The following is a 27,738-nucleotide window of genomic DNA, read 5'->3' on the forward strand; positions in this document are numbered from 1 at the left end:
ACAGTTCCCAAACCATCAGGGCCCTTGTTTGGTGAATGAAAAGGTTACAAATTGTTATCTTGTATAGTAGGAATCTGCTGCAGTTGATTTCGGCTTTTTTCTAGTAAATCAAACTGACTGTGTATGCAAAAATAGAGGAGAAAACTACCATAATTCCTGCCAATTGATTATATGGATAAATATCATCTCACTGTTTTTACTGAAGTATGGTTAACTTCAAAACGACTGGTGCACTTCCCTCACCAAGGATTTTCAGTGCCTCTCTGTCTGTAGAAAAACAAAGTTGCGGAGCCCCAGCCCTGAGTTATCAACCAAGTCTGTTAGGGCGATGGAATTTATGATGTGCCGCTGGCTGTTTGCCTGGCTGGTGACAGATACGTCTCATTGATAAACACAACCCACTAAACACAGTGCTGTATTCCGAACGGTTCACATCTACATGTATGAATGTAGGAAGAGAACAAATTGATTTCACAACTTACGTGAAGAAATCGACTTCACAACTTACGCTCCAGATAGTACGCAGCACTGGAACTACATACGGGACCATAAGTCATTTAACAATAACAGTTCTTGAAACATTAGCTGAGGGAAGTGGCATCAGCCAAGTTCCATCACGAACAGCCCAGTAAAATCTGTTGTGCAAAAACTGTGAAACTGATACTTAAGTGAGATCAGGAGGCCTGTGTACACAGTTTGAGACCACTAGCTGATACTTGCTTCTTTTTTTAATTTTTTTGTGCTTGACAGTTGCAGGGTGTTTTTTTTTTTCTTGTTTGCCTTGGATGCTTCTAAGCCTACGCAGATTAATATTTGGGAAAGATTCTGGTACTTAAGTATCCTGTCCAGTGCATGCTTACGTAAATTAAGATTCCCCCACTCTCTCCAGTACGTTTTGGATCATGGCTGCAGCATTTTCATGTTTTCTACTGAGTTATATAATAGTAAAAAATGTAGAATCAGTTTTCAGTGCTAGCCACAATGTGTCTGTATCCACAAAAATTGTACGCAACTCAAGGAGCTAATGCTCTCAGTTTTCAAAGGTGTAAATGATGAGGGAGATCAGTCCCACTCAAAGTCAGCAGGGAAAAGAACACCTAATTCCCATTAACATCTTTGAAAACCTTTTTGTGGAAAGAAAGAGCAAATAGAAAGAGAGGTAAAGGGAAAACAATAAATAAGAACAGATGGTAATGGATGGTGCCTGGTAATTTAGGACTTCATTTTCATGTATGCAGTGGCCTCTTGACCACTTCTGAAGTGTGAAGGGATTTCCATACAAATGATGGTGAGGTTCACATAATATGTCTCTGGTTTGTACTGTATCTGTAACTCTGCACTTCAGGATTGTAATAAAATGCACTTTTAAAGGCATTTCTGCATGAGTAACTGCTGTAATAACACAGTGGGCAATCTGAAAAACTTTGGACATGTATGTAAGCCTTTTCAAGGTTTTTTAAGAAATAGCATGGGCCTCAGTAAACTTTCCTGCACCTGTATGTAGGTTGTAATTAAATTTAGTGTGTATTTGTCATGCATGTGATTTTGTAAAACGGGTGTTAATTGAAAATGTCTTACTCTGTAGGTAAAAAAAAAGTAATAATACAGCCCTTTTTTTGCTGTTTTGCTAAAACACCTGTTTTAAGCTGCTGAAAAATAGCAATGTACTAAAAATCACTTGGAGTTTTGCTCATCTGTGGGGTGTTCTGTGTTTAAAATTAAAATTAAAGCCTTATGGATACATGTGTGTATGGGTATGTGTGCATATGTTTATGCATATGTGTATGCATGTATGTATGTAGATATATCTCGTTGGAGATATCTGTAGTTAGGTCTGATTCAAATAGTTTTAAATAATCATTGGCTTTATTCCTTATTCTTTATAGAGATATTAATTTATAAAATAAAACAGTTTCAGGCAATGCTTTGAAGTGTTATTAATCACAAAATGATATGTCTACGTTCAGATGTGGTTGTCTCCTTAGCTTTTAAGAGTCCTGGTCTAGGTAATTCATTATACTTAAAAAAAAAAATTTTTTTAATGCATTACTCTAATGTATTGCTCTATTAATTAAGGGCATTCTAAACATATTGTAGAATAACATACCTCTAGAAAAACTCCACATGAGGTTGAGTCCTGGACCCAGTCATACTGATAAATATCTGCAGAGTTATTTTGAATTTATAATGAAGAATTTGACTTAATGGTATTGTACAAGTCCATGCAGAGCAACTTTCTGATAATCAGGCTCCTGAAGCATTATTTTCTCTTGGCGGGAGTTCCATCATATGCATCTTAGGAGAAAATTAGGCCTGAAAGGCTCATCACTTTCAGAAAGAAAATTTCTTCCTCAAAACTAAACTGGCTAGAAGCTAGAACAGCTCAGTTTTCAAAGCACCACAATGTTTTCCAACACTTCTAGAGGAAGATGCACCTCAAAAATACAGCAGTTTCAAGAAGTCATATTTCAGTGACCAAGTTTTTGGTTAAGGACAAAGCCCGGATGTGATCATCAGGATTGCAAGAATGGTGTTTGCAGAAGTGTCGAACTGTGGCTGGAATAGTGTATCGAATTCGGCCTACAAGGTCTGAATTGGCTGAAACGATCTGGCTTATACATCCTTTCTTTGGATTCAAAACAATTGGTTTAACTCTCTTCATAATAAAGTCTCAGTTCTTTCGGGGTAACGATGTATCAGTACTGCCAAACCACACATCCAGGCCATAACATCTAAACTAAAATTCAGTGGATTGATTTTTTGCCTTTATTAGATTTTGAACCAGGCCTATAGTCAAGTGATTACTAACACTTTTTTCAACTTTTTTAAAAAAAAACTATAAATGCATTTTCAGCTCCTACTGTTGTTCTGTTTCAAAGAGCATATGGACATTTTTAAGGTGAATTTTAATTTCATGGAAACATTGCTTTCAGTCTAAAGATCTCATAAAATCTTATTTTTACAATGTCTGCATTATGGTCCAAGTTACATTTTACAATAGTATCCTTTAACTAAGCCACATAAACAAACATAGAATTTCCAGATAAGCTGGAAATAAAAATCATGTGGTAATACCTGGATGGGCAAAATAATTTTAATACGTACAATCACTGTTCAGAATGAACATAAGAAGAATATGGAAACTACTGTGGCTGTTACTTTCTACTTCAAAACTGAAAAAACAGTTCCCTTTCCATTGTCTATAATTTTTCTAGATAATACTAGACTGAATTGTATTATGCAGCTCTGAACACTGATGAGATTCTCAATACCATGGGTTTGAATTTGCATTAAAAAGAGATAACCAGTTACCTCACATCTCCAAAGGGTTCACTTTTCTATGCTACCCGTTATTTGAAAAATGAATACAAACTGGAATGGTTTCAGGGAATAGCATCAAAAATAATGAGACTGAAATGACTGGCTTATGTGTAAATAGTGGAGGAGTAGATTGTTTATGTGTAAAGCAAAACATAATAACAAAATAAATATTTTTGTGGTAGTACCAGCAATGAAGAATTGGAACTACTTACTTTGGAACAGAGGGTTATAAGGATAATGGTTTAACATCTAAGGAAGAAAAAGCAGGTCCAGTACAGGAATAAAGTAACATTTTCAGAGTTTTTAGACAGAAGAAGACTTCTGAACAGTCTCCCAAGGAGTGACATGTCTCACTATTTGGGTAATCTAAATTTGGACTGTAAATTGAAAGACTGTAGGTAGCTTGATGCATTAGCAGAATTTCATTCCAGAAAAAGCCCAAACTTTTGCTTTTCTTCTCTTCTTGGATGGCTGGAGAAAAATCACTGGGCTAGAAGCTTTTAGGAGTGTTATTAAAGTTGACAGGAGATTGGACAAGCAAACATGAACATGCAAAAATCCTCAAGCAGAGTCTTTTTGGTGTGATCCACTTCATACGCTCTTGATGCTGTTATACTTGGTGTGTAACATCTCTCCTTGTTATGTTCATATCTGTGTTAGCTGAAAGTTGTATCAGTAGCAATACAGATGATGATAACCAAAGCGAGTAAAGAAATAGTACCTTTTAAATGCAAATTCTGCTAGTAATAAAAATATGCCAAAAAGAAAAAAGAGGTGAAAAGGGAAAAGAAAACAGGAAAGGAAAACCTGCTCGCAAATGGGGTACTGTTCAAAGTCAGTGTCACTATCACCTGCATTTCCGAGATGGTTTTTGTTTGGCTGATTGGTTGGGTTTTTTTGGCTTTTTTTTTTTTTTGTTTTTGTTTTTCATAGATGGAAAGACCAGGTGGCAAAATTCAAACGCATGTTAGTGAAGACACTAAAAACTGGAAGTGCAATACCCACCTAAAGGAGATTAAACTGCAGAGGACTATGTCCATTTCATAGCTTAAAACAGACTGTGCCTTTGCAAGAAGGGCAGCATCATCACTTTGCAGATCTTATGTGGGTTTTAAGGCATGTTAGCAGGTAAGCTTGCCATAAAAAAGGGGGCCTTTACTTTTAAAAGCTTATAAATCACATGTTTTGTAAGAGGCTGCATGACTACCCACTTCTTTTAACCAGCTTTTAGAGGTATGCATGCAAATGCAGATGCCAGCCTTTTCCCACAAGTTCTATGGTGCATCAGTTACAGAGTCTCCATCACTCCTCAGGAACCTAAATTTTCTTTTAGGCCCAGGTCATTACAACTAGGGTCACTGCCAAATCCAGGTCTCATGAAAACACAATACTTTTCACTTTTGGTTAGTCACCATCACTTCAAACTAGCATTTCTCTGTTGATGTTGTGCTTGATTAGCTAGTTTTTGCAACGTAGTTTTTCCTGTCAGTGAATGTACTAGATAGCATAACTAAGCTTTTTGTAGGATTCTGCATTTTATACTTTCCTTCAGAGATGCTAAATTTAAGAGTAGGGAAACAGTAAATAAAAGTGATTAGGACGAGAAGCCTTGATATTATGAAATGTGGACTCAATTGTCCTTGACATAGGCAGAAACAGGCAGCAGGTTTTGGTTTTGATTACAGCTTTACTTGCGATTTTAATAAACATGAGCCAGTATTCAAACTTTTAATATCCTGCTGCTTAACTATTTCCAAAAAGCAATCCAGCTCTTTTAAACAGCCCTTGTTTAAAAATTTTTAATTTGTTTGGCTCTGTCTCTGTTTAGAGAAGTTGTAGCCCCATGGTAACTCTATAAGTTCATTTCCAGAATCACAAGCAATCATTTTTTTCAACTAAGTGTTTCCGCATGTGCCGAAAGTGTCAGGCTCACAGCTTTCCTGCACTGTTTTATCTGGTTCCCACAGTAAGTATGAGAGACAAACACAGGAATGTGCCTAGTGCTGACTATACCCATCAAGAATACAGTGATACTTACAGCTCTTCCAGGAAGCGGAGATTGTGCATGGAGTTTGAGGGCAGCTTAGTGATGTTGTTCATACTGAGATCACTGTAGGGGAAAACAGACAGAGACTTAATATGGCATGCCACAATCCAGCTGTTCATTCCACACATTTTTAAGTACTACGTTAACAAAAATTAGCTCCTCTGCCAGAATTGATGAATCATTATCTAGTTAGCACTTTAAACATTTCTCTTTTGTATGAAAATAGCTTTGTCAAACCAAATACAGGCTGTAGCATGTTCCTTGTTTCCAAAGATTTGGGAATGTTTTATCACGCTCTGTAAGTCAGCTGGCACACTAAACAATTCTTTCAGTCTACTTAATTTCAATAAACCGTCGTACTGTATAAAATTTATTTGTAGTAGTAAATGAAAACTACTACAATTTTTTTTGTAATTCTAGCCCTGCAGCACACTGTTGGTTCACTGAAACAGACAAGCAAGAGTGTACAGATATGAACTATCTGCATCATTCTTTACATTTCATGAATATGCAAAAAATTTGCTTTTGCTGTACAACCCACTGCATAGTGCTATTGATTTTCCTTGCATTACATTAGGTATTCCAAACCAAATCACTTGTGTCAAAGAAATGACATATTTTCAAATAATAAACATCCCCTTTTTAGAGTGCTCTTTTTTGCAGTTTCTCAAATTGCATTAAATAAGTGAAATGAACCATAAAACAAGGGTGTAATGTGATCCTGTTCTGTAGCACACTTCCTGGTGGGGTTCCACAGTAGTTCCTGGCACAGGAAACAACCAGCCATATCACCTCTGTTAGAGCTCATTCAAGCTATGTTTTAGACTGAATCCCATATAATACCTTTTTACTCTTAAGATGATTTTTCAGTGGTTTCCACTATTATCTCCATACTCCACAGTATCATCAGAACTGACTTGCATTAAGAATAAAACTATAAACAGACTGCATAATAAAATTCTGAATGAAAGATACAACTCTCATACAGCTACATCAAAAGTATTATAGATGCTGTCAAAATAAAAGTATCACGGACCTGCATATTATATGCAAATGTTATGTGGCCAATTAAAAAAACCATTCAAACTTACATATTTTTAGCAGTACTCCTCTTTTCTAGCTACTTTGGGTGGTATTTGGATAATTTTATTTCTTCCAATTGTTAAGAGCTCTCAAGGCAAGTAAGTTATCTGTACTTTGGTGGGTAGATGTCCTATTCTTATTCCATCAAGTTCCTATTACTAACAGTCTAACAGTCTGTTTCACATTACAGAATATATGTTTTTAGTCAGTATTCTTAATTTTGATGTTTGATCTTCTGCTGAAATTTTAAAATGTGTAATTTAAAAACATACTTCATGTAGAGATTTTGAAATAAAGGAAATGTGTTAATACTTTACAACAATTATCAAATCACTGCTGGGTAAACTTTCTCTACATTCACTTCAAAATCAAGGCATAATTTGAGAACTGTGTACTTATTAAATTCATTCTTTACTGTAATATTTTATCGCCTAATTCTTTCATACAGTTAGCAGGTTATTATCCTTTCACTCTGATAAAGGCTCAAAGGATTTATTTTGGCAAAAGAACAAAAACATGGATTTATTTGGCAAATGAAAAACTCACCTATGTAGTGAATCATATACTACTGAATATTAAGATACAAATGATATTTTAACAATATCATTTTAAATATGGGATTTTCTATATATGTCTTAACGGTTTTTTTGTAAGCATACTACATGACATCTTAGATGTAAAAAGCCAGCTGTGGTGTAGGATTGGAGTAATTCATCTTCAAATAGGCACATATTTAAGGCATTCTACAAAAACAGCATTAATCAGTACTCTGGATGACCAGGAAAACCTGAAGCCTAGCGTTATGGCATATTAATTTTTATTAATAGTAGACAGTTCTTGTCTGCTTGTACCAAAGAATCCTATGTCTCCCAACTTCTGAGCCACACCTGGTAACACCTGTCATAAGCAATCCACAGAGCAGCCTCTCTCTAATATCTGAAGAGGATCAGAAGAAGAGAAGGTAGCTTTCGTTATGTGCTTTGATGCGCAATAAGAAAATCAACAATATAGGTGCTTTTGTTAAAAACATCTTTAAACCTCAGAGGTGGATTTACCAGTAGTGAACTCCAGTCTCCTATCCTCCCCCTTGGACTCCACTCATATGGTCAAGTATGTGCTCCATATCACATGAGAGAGGAGAACCTCTCTTCTTTCCCAAACTACACTGCAGTAGCTGCTAGCTCGGTTTAAAGATACCAGCTAGATAATTCCATTCTGTTAGATAGGTTCATTTCAGATTATTCTTTTCTTGTTACATGAAGTACAAAGATATTTTTGTGCAATGAGACTACTGTTACCTATGCATATTTTTTATTATTTTAATAGTTTCCTCATAAACACAAATTATCTCCAGATTTGCTCAATAACACCTGTCCAGATGAGTTTTTACCACACTAGTAACTAATGCACAGGCCATTGCAGTTTATGTTGGCAGTGAGTTATTCTTGCAGGTATACTTGATTAAGAATATAATTGAGACTACGGTAGTGAGAGGTAATATCTTTTGATTAGGCTAGCTGATACAGCTGAAAAAACTGAGAAGCTTTGAGACAAAACAATCAAAAACCTCAGCTTCTAGTTGGTTTAATACAGAGTATTATTTCTCCCTAGAAACTTTACATTGCTTACACTGGCAAAAGCAGTAGTTCTTCTGCACTTACAGGTTTAGATTCAGAATATTGTTTTGGGTCGGAATCACCATGGATGCATTTCATCCAAATTTGTTCACTGAAGGAACTATGAACTGAGAATAAATGCTATAAAGTTGAGATTAGTTTGTGTCTCATTCAGACTAATCCCTGTACTTGCTGGTACTAAAGCAATATGATTTTTCAACTCTTGCTTATCTTGGTGAGCACTTACTTACGAGAGAAGTTCCATGAAAGAGAGCTACTTCTGGGGTGATGTTCAAAGAAGTGAGACAAACAGAGTTAATGCAATACAGTCAGTCACTGGATCTCACGTGAGCAATACTGCACAAAGTTTGGGCTGCTGAGCAGAAATTCTTCATAGTGCTCTAGAGACAAATAAAGGAGGTTTCAGCAAACTTGCCAGCCTTTGGACCATATTGCCAAGAAGACATAGCCTCTAGGATGAGATTTATGGCTATTAGCTGGATCAAGCACAGCTAATAGCCAGAAAGAGCTAGCTGGTGAACTGTAGGCTTACATATTATTACTGTGAAAAGCAGTAATAACCATGATGGATGTCTTGTGTCCTGCACCTGCAATAGTTTCCTTCTCAAAAGTGCATCAAACAGGTTTTCTGATTTCCCCTTTCAGTGCTAGCCTGTCATAAGCAGTAATTTGCTCTTACTAGAAAAGAGGAGAGGATGAAGGATGGCTTGCACATCAGGAGTAATGTGATGTTGAAACAAATATTAAAATCAAGGTACTAGATCCTTAACTATCCTCAGTGGAACTATTCTGATTTATACCAGGTCCTTTCCCCAGTTTTCTTTGTGTGCCTGTGCTTGTATACTCAGCAGAACCAAAACAGCTGAAACTGCAAACATATCTTGTCAAACTTGGTAGACTCGTACAAACTACAGTGTTAACTACAGTTCTTTTGATAAAAAACTGCAATTAAACTTTCAATTATTAGAATGATGAAAAGCTTTAATAAGTTGGTATAACACACCCACCCCTATATCCCACTATCAAAACACAAGCAAACCCCATTAATGTCAGTAAGAGCTGCATTGGAAGAATACCTTCTCAGTTTATAAATTGTTCCTAATGTAAACAGCCATAGTATCAGATCTACATGTATGAAAATGAAATGCACCATGAACTTAGGTACTGTACTGGAAAGGTGATTTTGAAGAGACAAATGTATCATCTGTTGTCCCATCAACATTCCTGCAGCCTGTTCCAGCTGCTCACTGTAAAAGCAACATACCAGCAAACTAAACTTTTATCTTTTCAAAAGATAAAAAGATTTGCTTGAATGACTGCATTGGCAATGCTGCTAATATAACGATATCTTCATTATACTCTGTGTCTCTAGTGACTTGAGAAAGAAATCCTACATGTGATGAAATCATAAAGCATTTCTATAACAGATTATTTTTTGAAGAACAGTAAATACTGCAAACTGCACCATATCTACACATATCTGTCTGCTTCTTCTTGGTGACTATATGGACAAATCCTGAGCATTTGCAAAACAGAGTCCAGCAAGGTAAGTAACACCACAGTTTCCGCCCTGCCGCCCCAATTTTGTTGTCCGTGCATACACATGCTGAAAAATATCCAGTTACCTTCTTAAAAGTGAGTAGTTCACAATGAATTCCCCAAAGCCAGTAAAACAAGTTAAGTGAACTACTTTTTAACATATAATAGAGGAGTCTGGAGGCCAAGCTACTAACCTGTTATTAGCTGTTATTGGAAGAGATGTTTCAGGGACTATTCATCTTGGAAGATCAGTTTTCCATGGTGTACTTAGACTTTTAAAGGAGAACAAAAATCTGTTCTGGGATATATGCAAGGCTTCTATTGGCTTCCACTAACCCATTCATTTATTATTAAGCTATACTTCAACTATACTGAATGTTACGAACTTTTCTACCCATCATGGGGCTAATATTAGAGGCAATGAATTTTGTAGCCTATCATTTTTTTACAGTTGTGACCTGATTGCTTTTTAGAAAATGATCAAGACTTTACCATTATAATTGTTAATTATGTTTCCTCTAGGCCTTTCTTAGCCCAATAGGATGTATAAATGATTATTTTTATAGAAGTCTTTGAAAGATAAAGCACTCGCATTAAAGTACGGACAACAGACTCAATACGCTGAGTTCTTACCAGTTCCTTAACTTAGACCTTTTCCTTAATCTATTTACTGCAAAATTGGACACTATGTAGCAATATAATATAATGAAAAGGGGCTAGAATAAGTATAGCTGTTTCCTTTCTAAGCCCATCTTTTAACACAGAACTCTTGGCTTTGCTGTTAGAAGAGTACTTTACCAGCTCCACTGTATGATGGAGGAATATGCTAGCTATTAAGTGCACAATGTCCATTAACGTAAATGCTTCACTGTGGAAATTAAGCATAACTTCATCTTCTATGGCTATTTAAAGTAGATAGATCTTACTTGCCAATACTATAGTAGTAGATCCTAATTTTACAACTAAATTCCTATAGCACATTTTCATCGAAGGGCCTTAATACATTGGAAGAATACATGGAAGAATAATTACCATCCTTTTACAGAAGGGAAACTAAGACACCTAATGGTGAAGAGACATGCTCACTGTCAAACAGCAGATTATAGGCCAAGGAGGAACCAAACACCAAAGATGATTTGTCCAGTGCCCTGTTCATTAGACCACACTGACTGTCCATGGCATTTACAATGCAGTCCTCTGAACTGTGATGAATAAGCTGTCAATAGCTTCACAGAAGAGCTACACAAAACTATATTTTCATTCTAATGGTCCTAGATGACATGATTTTCCAAAATCAATATGAAAATTCATAGTGATGTATTTCCATATATTAAAATACACCCATGCAGAGAAGCAGAGGGCAGAGAATGAATATATATAAATAAGCACTGTAAGTATTTCCTTACAATTAAATTATAGCATTTATTCACACAACTAACTTCAAACTGCATTTGTGGTTCTTTGAAGGAGTCCATAAAAAAACCTGTGATTAAGATGTGAACTTCCACTTAATGATTCACCTTTAAAGCAGTCTTGTATGTGGAAAAAAAACTTTGGGGAAAAAGAAGTCATAGATTTGCAGGAAGAAATAGTAAAGAGAGCAAGCTGTAATAGACACTACATGTAAGACGCATTCTCTCTCTGAAGGTATTCACAGTAAATAACAAATAGCAATAGCACGGATATTTCTGCCCTTCTGCACATTAATAATGTGAAATGCCAAAGATAAATATTTAAAAATTCAGCATCACTTGTAATAGTATTTCTAATTGCAAATTATCAGCAACTGATCCCATTCTATGCTTTTTTAAATTGATATGGGAATGATGCAAAGCTAAAATAGAGGGGCTTGTTGCTCATTTTTAACAGAAAATTTTTGTTTCTTGACTTTGAAGTTCATTGTTTCCACAGAGACCCATTACCTGCGTATTAAAACATGCCCTACAGAAAGCAAGTGAGGCTGTGTGGTTACATGAGAACAAATCCTACAGAGAGAGTATGTGTGCCTGCGCACCTCACTACGAGCTAAAATTCTGCCAGTAAGCGCCTGGCACTTCCACAGTCTGCCTCACATATTCCTTCCCTTTCCTCTGCACACCAGTGGCACTAGGTTTCCTGCAGCGCAGTTTGGCTATGGAAGATCTAATCTCTGCAATTGTACATAGATACCTGTGGAGAGGATTTGATGCCTCGAATTTAGGGAAGCCTCAGAGGTGATCCAGCAAGGTCAGGAAGGTTCTGCCTATACCCCTTGCCTGTTGCTGTGTATCAACACATAACCCATCGGGTGAATACTGCATAACAGATCCAGGCAAACTAGGTTGATAGGCCGTGGCTGAATTCAACACAAACTAACCAAATGCTTAGTCGAAATTCTGCACTTCAAAGCACTTATCAGTGGGCTCCTCCAAAGTCAGAGACAGCAAAATTTGGTGTATTACTGAAGAAACTCTGTAATCGTCATTTTAAACAGCATGCATTATTCTTGAACATAGTGGGCAATTCCGTCATATAAACAGCTATCAAAGACTTACTTAAATCTAGACTACAGAACATTTGTAAAGCAAACACTATGCGCATGATTAGTCTTTTCAGGAAACAATTTTGCCATTCAGTTTATCCAAGACTCCAGCAGAGGGAGCAGGGCAGAGCAAACAATTAGGGTCAAAAAGAAAGTAAAGATCAAAGATCAGATCAAACACACACAGTCCTGAATTAATCTGACAAGGACTTGACATTTTATTTTAGGCACAAAGATTTTGGCTCTCTGTTTTTCTTATGTATCAAATGTGTGATGCTCCCTCCATAGAATTATCCATTTGCTTTCAAAGCTGATTCATGGATGTTCACTAGGCACTGAATACTCACTTCGATAAGTAATAATTACTAGGATAAGTTACAAAAACATTCCAACATGTCAATCATTTACTGTACTTAAATCACATATTTTAAAGCTTAAACACAAGAGCAATATTTTATTACACAGAAGCCAGCAGAAGCCATTAAAAGAGGACTGAATGGAATACCTCCTCCTCCCATGCCTACAGACTATATTAGTATTATTTTACTTTATCAGTGATTACTTGTTTCTGCTGCACTAATACAAATAGACTGCACAAGTAGTACATACACTATTTATCTTGTTCATATACTGAAGACAATATACAACAGGAAAAATATCAATTTTTACTGTAATTTATGAAGAAGACTAGAATGTTTGTTCTGTTTTTTATCATTACCTGTTTATTAAGTATTGTTTATCTTATTTTTGATAAAGGTCAGCACAGTTAACTTCAGAAAGGATACATATCAGAAGTGACCAAGTCTGAGAAAAAACCCTTGGTCTCTCTTAGTTTCAGAATATGTTCTGCAACTCTAGGTTTTGCTTATTTTTAACATCTCTTTAACACAAAAATGACAAAAATTTAGGAAAATACATGCTTTTTTCTGAATGAATCTGTGCATTTCTCCATTTTAGAATCTGGGGGTCCAATTTTCTTTTCACTCCAGGTTTATAATTTGATCCCCCTGAATTCAGTGAAGCTGTTCCTAACTTGTGGTTATTCATATGAGAGAAGAGGGTCTACAAAGCACAGAACAGTTTGCTTTGTAGGGTACTACACCTTGACCACTGCAGAAAAGAAATCAAAATGTATCTGAGTATAGACAAGGATTCAAAATACAGGTCTAAAGCTGTAAAGGACAAGTTTCCTAAACTGAGTATTGTGGGCCACACAGCTAATTGGGCTCAATATCCAACTGGAAGTTATGCACAACATGGATTTTTTAAAATACAAGCCACTTTAAATACTCATTTTCATCAAAATCTCCAATATTACTTCACTGAAGCTTCAGAGGGTTGAAATGAAGATGGGATTAGCTGATTTCATTCATAACAAGATATACTATAAATAATTTATTCTGTTTGCCTTGATTTGCCTCAACCCTATTTCACAGCACAAATCTGAAGAACTAAAAAGCAAAGTTTTGACAGCATGTACTACAAAGACATTTGAACACTGATGATGTAAGTCGGAAAATCTGGAAGCTCTGCGCAATACACCTGCATTTAGAGCAGGAAATATAAACGCTACGTTGCACAGCACAGAGATCCCCAAGGTACGGATGAGTGAACTAGGTCCAAAGATGGAAGCTACATTATCATGTCAGGTGCCCTCAGCACAGCTAATTATCCCAGGTACTGCAGGATGCTGCTCTATGACTATTCTAATTTCACAATTCAGGATCTCTGCTCAGTGTTGCTGGGTGTGATGTAATGTTGCAGCTGTTTTATATATAAACTTGGTATTCCTACAGTGGTTCACTGTAATGTATAGGCATACCCTAGACTGGGTGAAATTCTGGCCTCTTAAAGGAAACGGCAAAAACTCCATTCAGCAGAGCCAAGAGTTCACCTCTTTGATCCTAACTAATCTTTTTATCTCAGAGGAGTTTTCAGTAAAATTCTGGTTAGCTTCTTCACTATTGCTATTTCATATATTCCCATTTTCCTATGCATTGGTGCTGTAAGATTGGTTTTTACACAGCCCTGTCACTTCTGCTTTTATTATAGTTCAGTTGTATTTTGTTTCATTGAAGAATAATGTGAGAGTTTCAGCAGAGAAAATGACACTACATTACAAATACAAGAGTTATACTCAGATTTATTCATTTGACCATCTTTGTGTTGTTGCTTAGCTGAAATAATTCTTTACAGACTTTTCTCTTTATTGCATGAACAATCAAACTGAGCCAGAATACTCAGTTTCAGCCAACTCTGCAGCCAAAAGAATTAGTCTTGATCTCCCGCCACCGCAACACTGCCCATTCCTTTGTGGTATAGCAACCTTTTTTAGGATGCTGCTGAACCAGAGTGGGCAACTGATCTGGGTTTAAACCAATCCAGCAAGAAAAAAAAAAAAATTTAATCCAGATCAGTTCCCTGAGCTGGTTCACTGCACTGTTGTTTGTGCCACCACAAGGAAAAGTGTAGAGGAGTAACGAATAAAGGAGGTGAAGCAGAACTGTTTTGAAACTGAACAGAACTGAAAATAAACTATTTTGTTTCACTGGCAGCACTAGCTTATAGTAATGCAGAGTGATCCTAGAAGTAGGATACAAATATTCTAAGTCATCTTCAGATATACAAAGTTGTGGAATTGTTTTTATATGCACATTTTCACTTTGTGTGTGAGGGAGCTTGTTCGCTGAAATACGATAGGGCCTCCAGATCTGCCAGCTTCTGGCTGGCTGACAGCCTCTTATAACACCTCCTACAGAGCTCAGAGGAATGACAGAGCTGTCAGATTTTTCACTGACAGATTCAACACCAAATTTGCTGCAATAAGAAGCATCAGGAGCTATTTATATTTTGATACTCACAAAGATAAATACACTGTAGCTCTACATTTCTCTGTCAGGTAAAAGTTTTTTGCTGAAGTGTTCAAAATTCACTTTCATCATGAGATACCTTCACATTGAAGGGTATAAAATAGTTGGAATATACCTAAAAATCAGATCCTTAATCTTATGCTGACATAATGTATACCTGGTCTACACTCATTTTGCTTGCTTGTAACTGAACAGAGAGTAGCTACCCTTCAGATAGGCATAGTATTTAAATATCCAAGGTAGCTGTAGACAATCCAGCTCTAGGACCAGGGTTCAGTCTGGGCTAATTTGCTGTATCAGGAACAAATCTCCAGGCCTTGTCTGTGTTGGATAGGGTTGGCATATATTTTTCATGGGGTTATACCATCACAGTCTTCAGGGAAAGAGCATATGCTCCTTCTAGCACAAACATGCCTTCTCTTCAGATAAATTATTTCCCTTTCCAATAACTTAAATTACTGGAATCAGAGCTGTATAAGACAATTTCTACTGAGATCAACAGGGCTGTTCAGAAAATACACTAATACTGAGTGGAGGTAGTAGACTCTGATTCAGAATAAATGATCCCTGTTTACTTCCTTTTATTCACAGTATTTACATAATCCACTCTTTGGCACCCTCATTCTGGGGCCAGTGACTCACCACTTCTTGTGATTATTACGATGATCAGCAGAAAATCTCTTCAGGACAGGTAATCAGCTGGTACCGTTCAGTCAAATCTACTGCTATGTCTTAGCTTCAGGTTTCAAATATCAGTATTAGGTCTTCCTGGAGATAATATACAGCAATATTACAAAACATCAGTAGCTAAAACAAATGTTTAACAAGTGTAAACTTTTGCTGCCAAGTCTATTGCACCTGCATGCATATGTCAAATAAGTGTGCTCTCTATACTGCACCTGTCTGGTCTGCTTTTTTTGCACATGAAATGAACTTTCCAATATGTCTCTTCTTTTCTTCAGTTATTCCAAATGCCGTAAAAATGCTGGAAGGAATCAGCCTTCCTATTATTTACATGTCTTACAGCTTATAACACAGCAAGTCAATGTCAGCACTAGGAACAGTGCCTGGGGGTAAACACCTGGCTCCACTGATGTTGGTAGCAAAACTCAGCGACTCCCATGTAAGCAGGACATCATCCCACCCCTCTGAGCATCTACAGTCAGGCTCTGTCTACCCAAAAGGCAGTATTTCACAGTTGTGGAATTTGTGCAACAGCAAACCACTTCACTTGGAGTAGTGAATGTGAAGTTGGGTTCACTGGGAATATTTCTACATATTTTTCCAGCCCTTTCATTTTATTATTTCTAAAATCTGGTGAGTTAAAAGAAGAAATGCCATTGGTTTGGATCACAAAGGAGAGGAAGGTGTGATATTTTCTGCTCACAAAATCATCATTATACCTTTTTTTCAAGTGAGAAGGTTCAAAAATGTTAGGAAGCAATTTACTTCAGTTTCTTTTACTTCCACATTGTTCACTGTTAGAGCCTTTATTTTCTTTTCCCTTTGGTTGTCATGCTTGCTCCAATTATTTGGATACTTATCTCTTAATTCCTGGTGTTCTGCTACCAAAGAGGTATGCCAGTTCTATTTGTTTTTCCCTTTTCTTACCCCTCTCTTTTCCATAGCCTTTGTTCAATCTTTGCTTCATATTAGGTTTCACTTTCTAGTCAGCTCTGTCAGGAAAAGGGAAGGATTACTCAGAATAAACTGCATCGTGGTGGTTTGTTCTGGATGAAGATGAATCAACAGTTTGGAAATAAAGTTTAGACTCTGCGACACTCTGGGAGATCTCTTCAGGGCCTAATTTGTCTGATGATGGACAAGTAGCACAAACGAATACAACGATGCCTACCTCCTCCATGACAGCCATTGCTGATGACCCAGTGGTCCCATCTTGCACAAGACTGCATAGACAGCACCTGCCACATACTGCTGCTGCTCTGCTCCTCCAAATGGTGACAAAATTGATGCTAGCTTGCAAATGGTGCAGGCAGAAAAGAAATACAGGACAGAAGTAAAGTCAAGGCAGTCACTAAGCATAAACATTTCTTTCACAGAGGTGTTATCCTATTTTCCACACTCTACAGAACCCAGTCTGCCTCGTCCGCCTTTCATGATGGGTTTGGAATTAGTGGGAAGCTGAGTCCTGTTGCATTTCACACCACCCGCATAGTGTATAAGAGACTATCTCAGCCCACAGGCTGGCTTCGTTCTCCCGTCCCGCATGTGTAGCAGTGTGAGGTTGAGATGGGTGAAGGAGTCCCCTCTCAGTTATGATCTTGGCATTCAACTCAGAATTTGGATCTTGACTTTTTTCACATATTTGCATCAGATTGAAGAGGATGGCACTGCATAGCTCAACATGCATTAATATTGCTGCTATTAAAAGCACCACAAAGGTGCTTTTTTGTGGGGATTAGTTTTGATTGAAAAATACAAACTCTGCAGAAATTTCCTGAATAAAACCCCAGTATATTCTTGTTGGCATGATCAACCCCAAATTTCAGAGGGATTCTTTCTCCAGAGCTGTCTGGAGGGTTCTGCTACTTTTTCATTTGTGTAGTTCTATTAAGCTATTAAGAATTTTCTTCTTAATTCCTACAGATTTAGCAGAACACAGGACAAAAAGGGGGCTTTCTGTCATCCTGACCCTAAATTAAAGCCCCTTTAACAAAAGCATGATGGGATGTTAAGTCCAAAATCTATTTTTCTTAGCCTAACTTAAGTTTCCTAACTTTTTTTAATAGAGGCATGTGGTTTGAAAATGAGACTTTAAATAACCAAAGAAAAAAGAAAAGGCATAGACACAAGTCTTAAAATGTCTGTGGAAAAAAGACAGAGCATTATTTTAAATAATTAAACTCAAAGCTCAGGTGATTTGTCTTGTCACATGTATTATGTATGAAGCTACTTTTCTTTAAAAGCCAATGTTAAAGAAGGAAATGGCAGCATTGCTAACAAATGCTATAGGGCAGAGAGTATTTTCTGGGTAATTTTTCAAGTTCAGTAAAATTTTCAAATGTGTATTTCACGATTTCCAGCTCCCATATTAAAAATCTATTAGCAGAAAGCCTATTGAAAAGCTGACCATGAGCACAAGAGACCTTTTCTGGAAACAGTTCTATTCAGTTCTTATGGCTGAACAAAAGCAGATTGGCACATTCAGTTATATACAAATGTTTTTGAAAGGGGCCTTCCCCCCCCTTTCCCATAGCCACGCGTTTCAGGGCTCTATATGCTGGAGGAAGCCGGTGAAAGATTTGAAGGGGTGGGGAGACCAAGGGCTTCCACTGAGATCCTTCAAAGTCTAGTCTTCTATAGTGGGAGGATTTCCCTCTAAATCCCTTTCAATAGCATATTGATGGCTTTGAAAGCTTAAATGGCATTTGTCAACCATCAGTAAATCTTTAAAACTGTTTCTGCAAATAGCCCAACTCTGAGTCTCAGCTTTTCCCATTAATCTGAACCTAAGGCCACTGAAGACTTTTTTCAGAGCCTAGATAATGCCTAGATTAAAAGGTCCATTCAGAAGGGAAAACTTTAGCATTCACCTTGTGTACATAGCCATTTCACCAGTGGTATTCATGGGTTGTTATTTCAACTGTGCATTTGTCCTGCAAACAAGACATTTTGCCACAAAGGCTTGGTAGAGACATTCTTTAGTGAATTACTGAAACCTAGCCCCTCTATTTGTCATGGCTTGTTATTTTTATCAAGTGTAATCAGTTCAAATAGGAAGCCCAGACTGACAACTTTACAATTATGTTACTATTTTAAGAGTGGAAGGTATGTTTCTTCTAATTCAGCAATGGAACTGATTAAAGTACAACCTGATTGCTTCACCTAATGAAACAGTCCAAATTTTCCCTTAATCTGATGCCAGTAGACTCCTTGTTCATTTTCTATTAAAAGTAAAGACAAGAACTTCATAATAATCGTCATTTACCATTTTTACTTTATGGTGTTTTATAAAAACTTTGTACATTTACAAGGCTTAATAATTTATAACATGTTACGTACTGCCTCATGTTCATATGTCAGGGCTATACTATATTAATTTAGTTTTCGCTGAACAAACTAAACGGACAAACTTTAAAACCTCTCAGCCTTTGCCCCTTAGATACACATGTGCATGCGCGCACGCACACACACACTTTTATTTGGGCTGATATTACATCCTGTTAATATTTGTGTTCTCTCCCTTCTCATTTTTTGGTATTTAAACTTGGTATTTCTGACATACCGAGTCCACACCAAATATCGTCCAGAGAAAATCTAAAGGATTTGCAATAGTTTTATTCAAGGAACCACAATCTTCTCTCTTTCCTCAATGTATTCTTCATTACAGACAAACTAAAACACATCTTCAGGCTGCCATCCTATGAGATAAGGAGTACCAACGCCAAGGTTCTGAGCTATTTTGATGCCTTATAGTATCTCAAGTGAACTAGGTATCTATGCTTAAGGAATTGTCTTGAGCTCTGAGGCTGTGATTCAGCTCCTAACACTCCTAAGTCAACTATCCATATGTGAAACAGGCATCCGAGTGGCTAATGTAGTCAGTTAAATCTAGAAAGATTTATCTCATCTTTAGATAAATGACTTTCTTTGGTCAACTGCTCTCCAGTGATCAGCTCTCTACTGACTGTAGGGAGAACAAGACACTTTGCTCCCACTATACATCTGCATTTTAGACAAGCACCTGAATCTGGAGCTGAATACCAGTTCAGCTGATTTCAGGAACAATTGAATTACAAGACAAAACGTTTGCACAATAGTCATATGAGTGCTGGTATAAGCACTTCGACAAAGAATTCCCTCTCTGCTCCAGCACAACTTCAGTTTTATGACATCTGCAGCATACTGTAATGCCTGGTTGTTTACTCAAGCTTTTCCTTCAGTGAAAGAATCAAGTTTCCTTTATACAGGAAAGTGAGAAGTTATCTTTAGTTTTGTCAGTATATATGTTAAGACTTATGACTTGGTTGTTGGGCTTTGTTTTATAAAAATATAAAGGTCTTCCTAGAAATACAAAATACTTATTATGGATAGTTTAATAAAAAATATTAAAACTCCATCAAAAGTGAATGCAAGCTAGGCTGTAATGTCACTTAAGAGCGTTTTGAAATCCCTTTTCTCTGAAACTCAGGATATGTTTTATGAAAAGGAGAGCTTTGGGAGCCTTGTTTCATGTGAGTTTCTATCTTGTAGTTGGATTCTTCTAGGTCCAATGAGATGGAGCAGGTTTCTCTCCCGTGCAGATTCATAGGTGTCTCTAGATAAGAAACATCCTTTTTGGTAAGATTAGTTGTTCAGGCTCAGTGCTTAGTTGATGGTTTCCAGATGGCTCAGGACATGGGGAGAGCTCACACACATCTTCCTAAAAAATACTACATAGATGTGACTTCAAAAGTATGTCAAATCCTTTGGGACTAGAAACTTGACTAACATCACAGAATTGTGAAGTATTCCTTTTAAGGCTCTTTTTCTGCTCCGTTATGAGAGTCATGGATTTCCAGATTGCAATGAGAATATTATTTTAAAAATCCTTTACCTTGTAATGAAGAGAATGCTACAGAAGAAGGACAGCTTTCATAATTACAATCAGTGATTTCCTCCTGTAGGAGTTGCATATCCTCTGATATCGTCATGGTTTTGTTTTTGAAAAACCCTATGGATTTAGAAAACTAGTTTCTGTGCAGTTCTGAAAGGGAGACAACAGCAATCTCCTGTCGCTCCTCAATTTTGTGAATAAACAGCTGTAGGAATCTGCACTCTAGCTCACATCCTATAGAAAAATATAGTGTCTTTTAAAAGTCTGTGGTAGAACTGCTGTCTCTTCTCCTAGCAGTACCAGAGGAGCAACTTCTGCCCACCCATACACAGGAATCGTGTGTGTATGCGTGGGGGATGCTTCTGTGAATTTTCCAGGCAGGAATATCTTTTCTAGCCTAAAGTAATTATGTGCTTGCTGGCTTTTCCTTCCTGTGTTTTTGTACAGTAATGTTCGTTTATTCATTACTTTTCAAGGAACTCTCTAAAGAAAGCGTTAACTATAATTTAGGAGTTGAGGAGCCTGAGGCATGGGAGATGAACTGATTTAGCTGTGGCACTAATAGTGAAACTGGGAAGAGAGTACAGGTCTCCTAAATCTCAGATCAGTGCTCTACCTATCAGGTGGTGCTGCCTCCTTTAGCATAAACAATAAATACTCCCAGGCTAACCACAACTCTCAGTGGTACTTCAGTGAATGCTACTTTTCTTTATAGCTCTTCCATCAGCTTTTATTTTCATGACCATGTTCTCACATTCAGACTAACATCACTTTTGCAGCTGACATCACATGGGTTGGAATATAAATACTGCAGATGTTCACAACCCCAACATATTTTAGGAGGCTGAAACAACTGAAAAATCTGTTATCTACTTCATTTATAAGAGTGATATCATACTGGAACATACTATTTTTTTTTTCTTCCAAATTCTATTCAATGCATCTTGCTGGCAGGGGAAATTAATTTTCCAAATGTGGTCTTTTAAGGATATTATTTTTTTTAATAGGAGTGTCTTTGAGATAGAACATATGCCCTATTTCTCTATCCACACCATAAAGTGGTTTTCCCATTCATCATAAATAGCTGTTTTTTTTTTTCCCTAGGAAAGCTTTTATAGAGCCTACCTTTGTATTTTAACTGTTCCTGACATAGTGAATCCACAATCCTGATTATGGGTATAGACTGTAATACAACCATAACACAAATGGTAACTGGAGTCCTTATCATTATCTGACTTTTTAAATATAACTTTCAAATTATAACAAGGTAGATGGATGAGATTATTCAGCAGGCTGGCTGTAGCTGCTTGCTAAACTTCTAAATTCATACAAAAGGTGGGAGAACCTGGGGGAAGACATACTTCTTAATCTTCATTTAGAACAGCCTAAGATTACATCATTATTTTCCGCATTATTACTGGATAGCACAAAAGTATGTACAAGTGTTTTAGACCCACAGTGCGCTCACCTGAAATATCTTCTATACCCTTGTAAGCCAAATTTGTGAAAGTGATGTTTAAAAGCTGAACAGAGCAGGACAGTAATTTCTTCTAAGTCATGTGTGATGGATAATTTAGAGATCTGTTTGCTTATGATAATAAGCGTGTTACTAGTGACAGTGCACCAGATCATTGGTTAGTGGCAATTAAATATCAAAAATTACAGGAACACATTCTTTGAAAGCCAACAAGTAACAGTTAGGACGGTTAATAGTACAGAAAAAAAAAACTTCATCTTAAAGGCAAGGATTAAAAATGAGGTATCTTGCAACCCATGGACTTCAGTAAGATTATTTGAATGAGAACTGTTTGTCTGGGTGAAGACTGCAGGACTGTGTCCTGGCATTTCATCATGTCTACATATTAATCATTTTATAGCGTAACTTAATCTCTTAAAGCTCTCTTCTAAGGCATCTTGACTTAAATGGAAGAATGGCTGAAGCCAACGAGAAGAGCTCCCAAAAAACTCAGATATACCATAGTGCAAATGTTAGAGTAACTGTCTCAGTTCAGGCCCATAGGACTATACAGCTGTTACATAACTGAACCAGGAGATAGGGATATCCAGCAATGTTTTGGCTATCTGGACTTAGAAACCCTTGTCTTCTTGGTTTATGGTAGCAATAGATCCAGACTTCAATTAACCAGTGAATTATTCTAATGCAATTGTGGAGAAAGACACCAAAATGTCTTAGGAGATCAAACATAGCATCCTCGGTGAACAGCAGATGTGTTTTTTACACGGGATTTGCCTTTTCTGTAAAAGTGAACAGAACCTAAATACACTAAAACTCATGTTAAATTACTCTTCAGAAACTTTTAGCTGCATAGAATTATAGATCATGGTGTACAATGACATCCCAGCCCCTAAAATCACCTTAGTCAGGGCCTCTCTCCCATGGCACCATCCTATTTTCAACTAACAATGCTTTCAGATGAGCCGAAAAGATGTACTTTGCTCCCACCATTACAAATTTCTGCTCTTCTTTTCTTTACCCCTTTCAAAAACATGAAAGCATTGGATTGCTAATTACTTTTATCCAGCCTATAGAAAAATTAGTTTATCTTCTTGATCAAAGCAAATTAGGCAGATCATGGCTGATTAGAATGCAACAGTAAAATCTCCATACTTTCTATTCCACCCCCTTTTCTCTCAGAAACAGGCCTGTGTCAAATATGTAGGTATTTCCCACGGCCAGTCTGGACTCTGTTTCCAACAGGGTCTGGGGCTGGGACAATGGTTCTTACACAGACACTAAAGTTCTTTAGTTCAGTCATTGTGCAAGGAAAGAACTGGTAACCCCTTAGCTAGCATTTGATGAAACATCTAGATTTACATATTTCCCTAATTGCATTTTTTGAATGTGAGTGCGATTTATCTGACCAGAGTTAAATGCCTCCATTATTCTACTACCCAAAATACAACTCTCTGCTCTCCAGGCAGAATTGCATTTGGTTTTGATCCCAGCATTAAAATTTTCATTTTCACTATAGTGAGACAAAACAATGTGTACCTTTACTTCTCAAAGCATGATCTGAAGAACTGCTCAGCTAGTTGCTACCAAGGTAGCTGCTGCATTATAAAAACTGAATACAGCTCCTTTTAAGTAACTTCTTCAAGCAACATTTTCTATCGCTACAGTATTTTACTATTCATTTTTTACCCTTCATAACTCATTTCCCTACAATTTGTGTTCTATGGCTTTAACAGATGAAAGCTAAGCTATACTGCTACTTTATTTATAACCAATTACTATAAATTAACAGTAAATCTCACATTTAGCTCCATTTAAACATCACTATGCAGCTGCCCATTTGAAAAAAAATGGTTGCCTTCTTTCACTTCAGTGGGCACAATACAAAACATCCATTGAGCTTTTCCTTTATTGCAGCTGCCAATGCCCAGCCGACTTTTAACAAACCAACCAAGCGGAATAACAATGCAGCTGCAACATTTTATGGCATTTCTGTTAGTTCTCTTTTGAGACTGAAGGTGTTAATTAGGAATCAAAGAATACAACCCTGCCAGCTTTCTTTCACAAACTATACACTGGCCACTGCAGTTTTCAGAAGAAAAATAAATCTAATAAAGGGACAAAAATGTTGTTTGTCACACCAGTAACGTGTATTTAAGACCCTTTGATCATGAGCTTTTTATGTAGTCTTGTCAGACAGGCTGAAAATATTTTTTCCTCTCTTTTCTCCTTTCTTTAGGCTTTTCTGAAAAATGATTCTAGGGTTGTCTGAAAAGGTGAAAAACCCAATAGCAACTGGAATGCTTTACAGGTGAAAACAGCTTTCCTGAGCAAGCCAGCTTTAAATGAAATAATTATTGTTCACTTTTTTGATTTGCATATAAGGTGTTTTGAAATACAAATTATATACTCCTATTATACCATTTATTAATTTTCTGTATCATTTAATATTTCAAGCATTTATATAGATGCAGGAGTTTTAATATTAACACATCAATCTATTTTGTGGAATCTCATTTTAAATAATCAAAAATAGGAGTTTACTGGATGTTGTAAACATCCCATAAACCACATCCATTAGATACTCAATTACGTACATAAACTACACAATATAATCAATATTTTATTTATCCTCATTAACCATAATCATATTAGAGTATCATATATTCAAAGGTAACAGCATGAAGTCATTACCTTTACTCTTCAGTCAAAGTTAAAACCTTAAAATAGGTTTATGAAGTAGCACCACTGAGAATTAGTCAAGCTTGCTAGCTTACCCAGCAAGAGCTTACACTGTTAGATGCACAAATCATGCCAAAATCCATTAATCCTGCCAGAGAAAGGCAGAAAGAAGCTCTGCTTGTTGATTTAATGATAGTGAATTGAACAGGCTCTTAAGGCTACCTGCAGAGTTTTCTAAACTGTAAAACAAATAAAGTCAGTTTCAAGAAACACTTACTACAGAAGTGTATATAACAAGTTCCTTGCCTTAAACACTATGTAGCAGCAAGTTTTCAAAATACAGCTCTACTCACCTTGTAATACTTTGAAAATAGTTCTTTATCATGTTATATAGAGAATGTGATTATAAAACATAATGGGTCAAGTTGTTATTTGGTAATTAAGAAACACAGAACCGTCTTGAGAATGCTAAAATACAGATCTTTGTAACTAAAGTTCTGACCAATGTTGTCATATGGTACATCTCATGTAAAGTACAGTCTCTGGTTGCTGTAGCAGACACAAACACAGTGAGGTGATCCATTATTATAGAGACATGTTTTCTTCAATGTCCCAAGTGTATCATTTCTTTACATTCTTGAATTTTAGAAAAGTGAAACATAAAATTACAGACAAGTTTAAGTTTTTAAAAACACAAACATGTCTGCCTTATTCATTTTTTTTGTAAAGTGATGTATGAGATGATAACATATTAAAGGTGACCCCCATATTTTTATCTCAGTTTTACTTCTTTAACTGCAACAGAAAACTTCAATCACAGATGCTGCAGATATTTCCTTTGACTTAAGCATTAGTTGGGGATGCATACAAAAGGCAAAACAAGCAATAGCAGCTGGGTGATGATAGAGATTATTCCTTTTCTGCATATGGAATAAAGTAAAAACAGCGAATATATTTGAAATTGGCTGCTGCAATCACTTTTTATAAGGCTTATTTCTGTTATTGTACTATAACACTGCTGCAGTGTCAAAAGAAATGAAACTGTGCTTGTAAAAAGATGTCAAGCATATACACAAGCTGTATCGCTCTTCATAGGGTAACAATCGCTAGTCTTGCAGCTAATGATTTGTTGACTTTCTGCTCCAGATTCTATATTTCATAGCTATTTCAGAGTAATGTGACATTTTCAACTGTAAGCCCATATTTGATGAGTCTTCTTTCACTTTCTTAAACATGTTCTTGTGTGGTCTGCAGCAAAATATATGCATCTTGAGTGAAGTTTGCCATTAAGCAGACAGAATGTTTTACCTGAAGTACATCGATTTGGGTAGAGGGGGATTTTTTCCAGTTTTGGAAAAGATTTTTTTTTAAACACAGTCATAATTCAGAAATTATCTGGTGTATAAACTTCAAATTTATTTGATCCACCACATCAAGAAGAACTGCTCTGTGTGATTGTTTTAATAGGTTTGGGTGAAAATTTTTCTCTCAGTTTACTAAAATTTGAACCACTGAAAACAAATCCCAGTTCTCTGAATATTTTAAACATTGTTCTGTAAGTTTTGCTGAATTCTAGACTCAGCTGGAGTATTATGGAGAATTTACATTGTACCTATTATAAGCAGCTACAATGAAATTTTCACAATGCTATGTTTATTCAACTATACCCTACTAATCAAAGCAAAAGACTTTTGCTAATGAGCACATGAACACAACTAAAAAATGAGAAAATCCCACCCTTACGGTAGGTTCTCTGTAAGTTCATTTCTGCATTGCAAACTGCAGGGGTAGAAGAGTACTTGAAGAAATTTCCATCCCCTTCAGCTGCTCACTGTACCCTCATCAGTTGCCCCTGTCCCTTCAGCTGTGCTGCCTCAGCCATTTTTGTGGCTACATTCTAAACAGATCAGTGAAAAGAGATATGTATTTTTTAAAGACCAGAAATGTGTTTCTTTTTAAATTGGATTCTTTCACAGATCTGCTTGGGAGCATAGCCCAACAAACACAGCACAGCTGAAGGAGAAGAAGCCCAGAGAAGGAGGGCGAGAATGACTAGCTCAAGAGAGGAAAAGCCAAAAGGAACATCTTCAAGTGTCTCTGTTGCTGAGGGATTCTTAATACAGAACCACATTTCTTCTGAGTTTCCAACTGCAATGTTCCAGAAAGTTCTGAGCACCATTTTCTTCTAATTCTGCAGATTTAGAAGCTCAGATAGCAAAGACAAGCTGTTCCTACTCAAGGAATTCAGCTGCAGAAAGCAAGTTCCCTTCCCCGTGTCCTGCCCTGCTAATTGAAATCAGCAATTGTGCTTGAGCCAGGAGTGCAGGGAGTCAGCACACACTGTGCTGTGCACACTGTGCACACACCTTGGAAGCACACCTGTGGTGGAGCACTTTTGCTTCTAAATTGTTTTTGCTTGTAGACCTAGCAAGTCCTAAGTTTGATACCTTTCATGGCTTGGAGAAAAGACCATTTTGGTCTCTTATGCTTTTCTGCGAGGAGATTCTGTGCTGATAGGACCAGAAGAGATTGTGGGTAATTAAAACAGATCAGAAAATAAAGCATATAAATCAAGCTTGCCCTGCTCTCTTCTGATCTTTTTCACTAGATCATCAATGTTATTACATTTCATGCCCTACTTTCCAACATAATCCATGGATCAAACCCAACATGTCCCCTCCATCTGCATTCTGTTGTCCTTTCAGGCACAGTAACTATAACAAAGACCAAAACTGGCTCTCAGTCACACCTCTGCAACTCCACTGATTTTGGATTACTGTATTTTTCTAGAAAAATCTTATGAAAAATCTCTTCCTATATCTGGAAGAGTAAGTACTGAAGCCTGAAAAAGCTTTTAGTTTCTGGTGTGAGGCATCTCTTTCCTATGTTAATGGCTTAAAGATGGTAAGGACAGAGGTCATAAAAGCTGCATGGACACTTAAAGATGCAGATAGCAAACACAGGCTTACTAGGGAGGGACCAGGCATTGGGTAGATAATATGGAGGT

General features: G+C 36.8%; 1 protein-coding gene across 1 annotated transcript in view; it reads right to left on the reverse strand.

Annotated features, from left to right (window-relative positions):
- The window catches only part of LGR5 (leucine rich repeat containing G protein-coupled receptor 5), a 92,542-nt gene that overhangs the window by 51,594 nt on the left and 13,210 nt on the right, over window positions 1-27,738 (reverse strand). The window contains exon 2 of the mRNA XM_026061762.1: window positions 5,360-5,431. Coding sequence (XP_025917547.1) covers window positions 5,360-5,431 — 72 coding nt within the window. The remainder of the gene's footprint in view (window positions 1-5,359; window positions 5,432-27,738) is intronic.

Source organism: Apteryx rowi, unplaced genomic scaffold (assembly GCF_003343035.1).
Source record: "Apteryx rowi isolate R43461 unplaced genomic scaffold, aptRow1 scaffold_185, whole genome shotgun sequence".
Taxonomy (NCBI): Eukaryota; Metazoa; Chordata; class Aves; order Apterygiformes; family Apterygidae; genus Apteryx; species Apteryx rowi.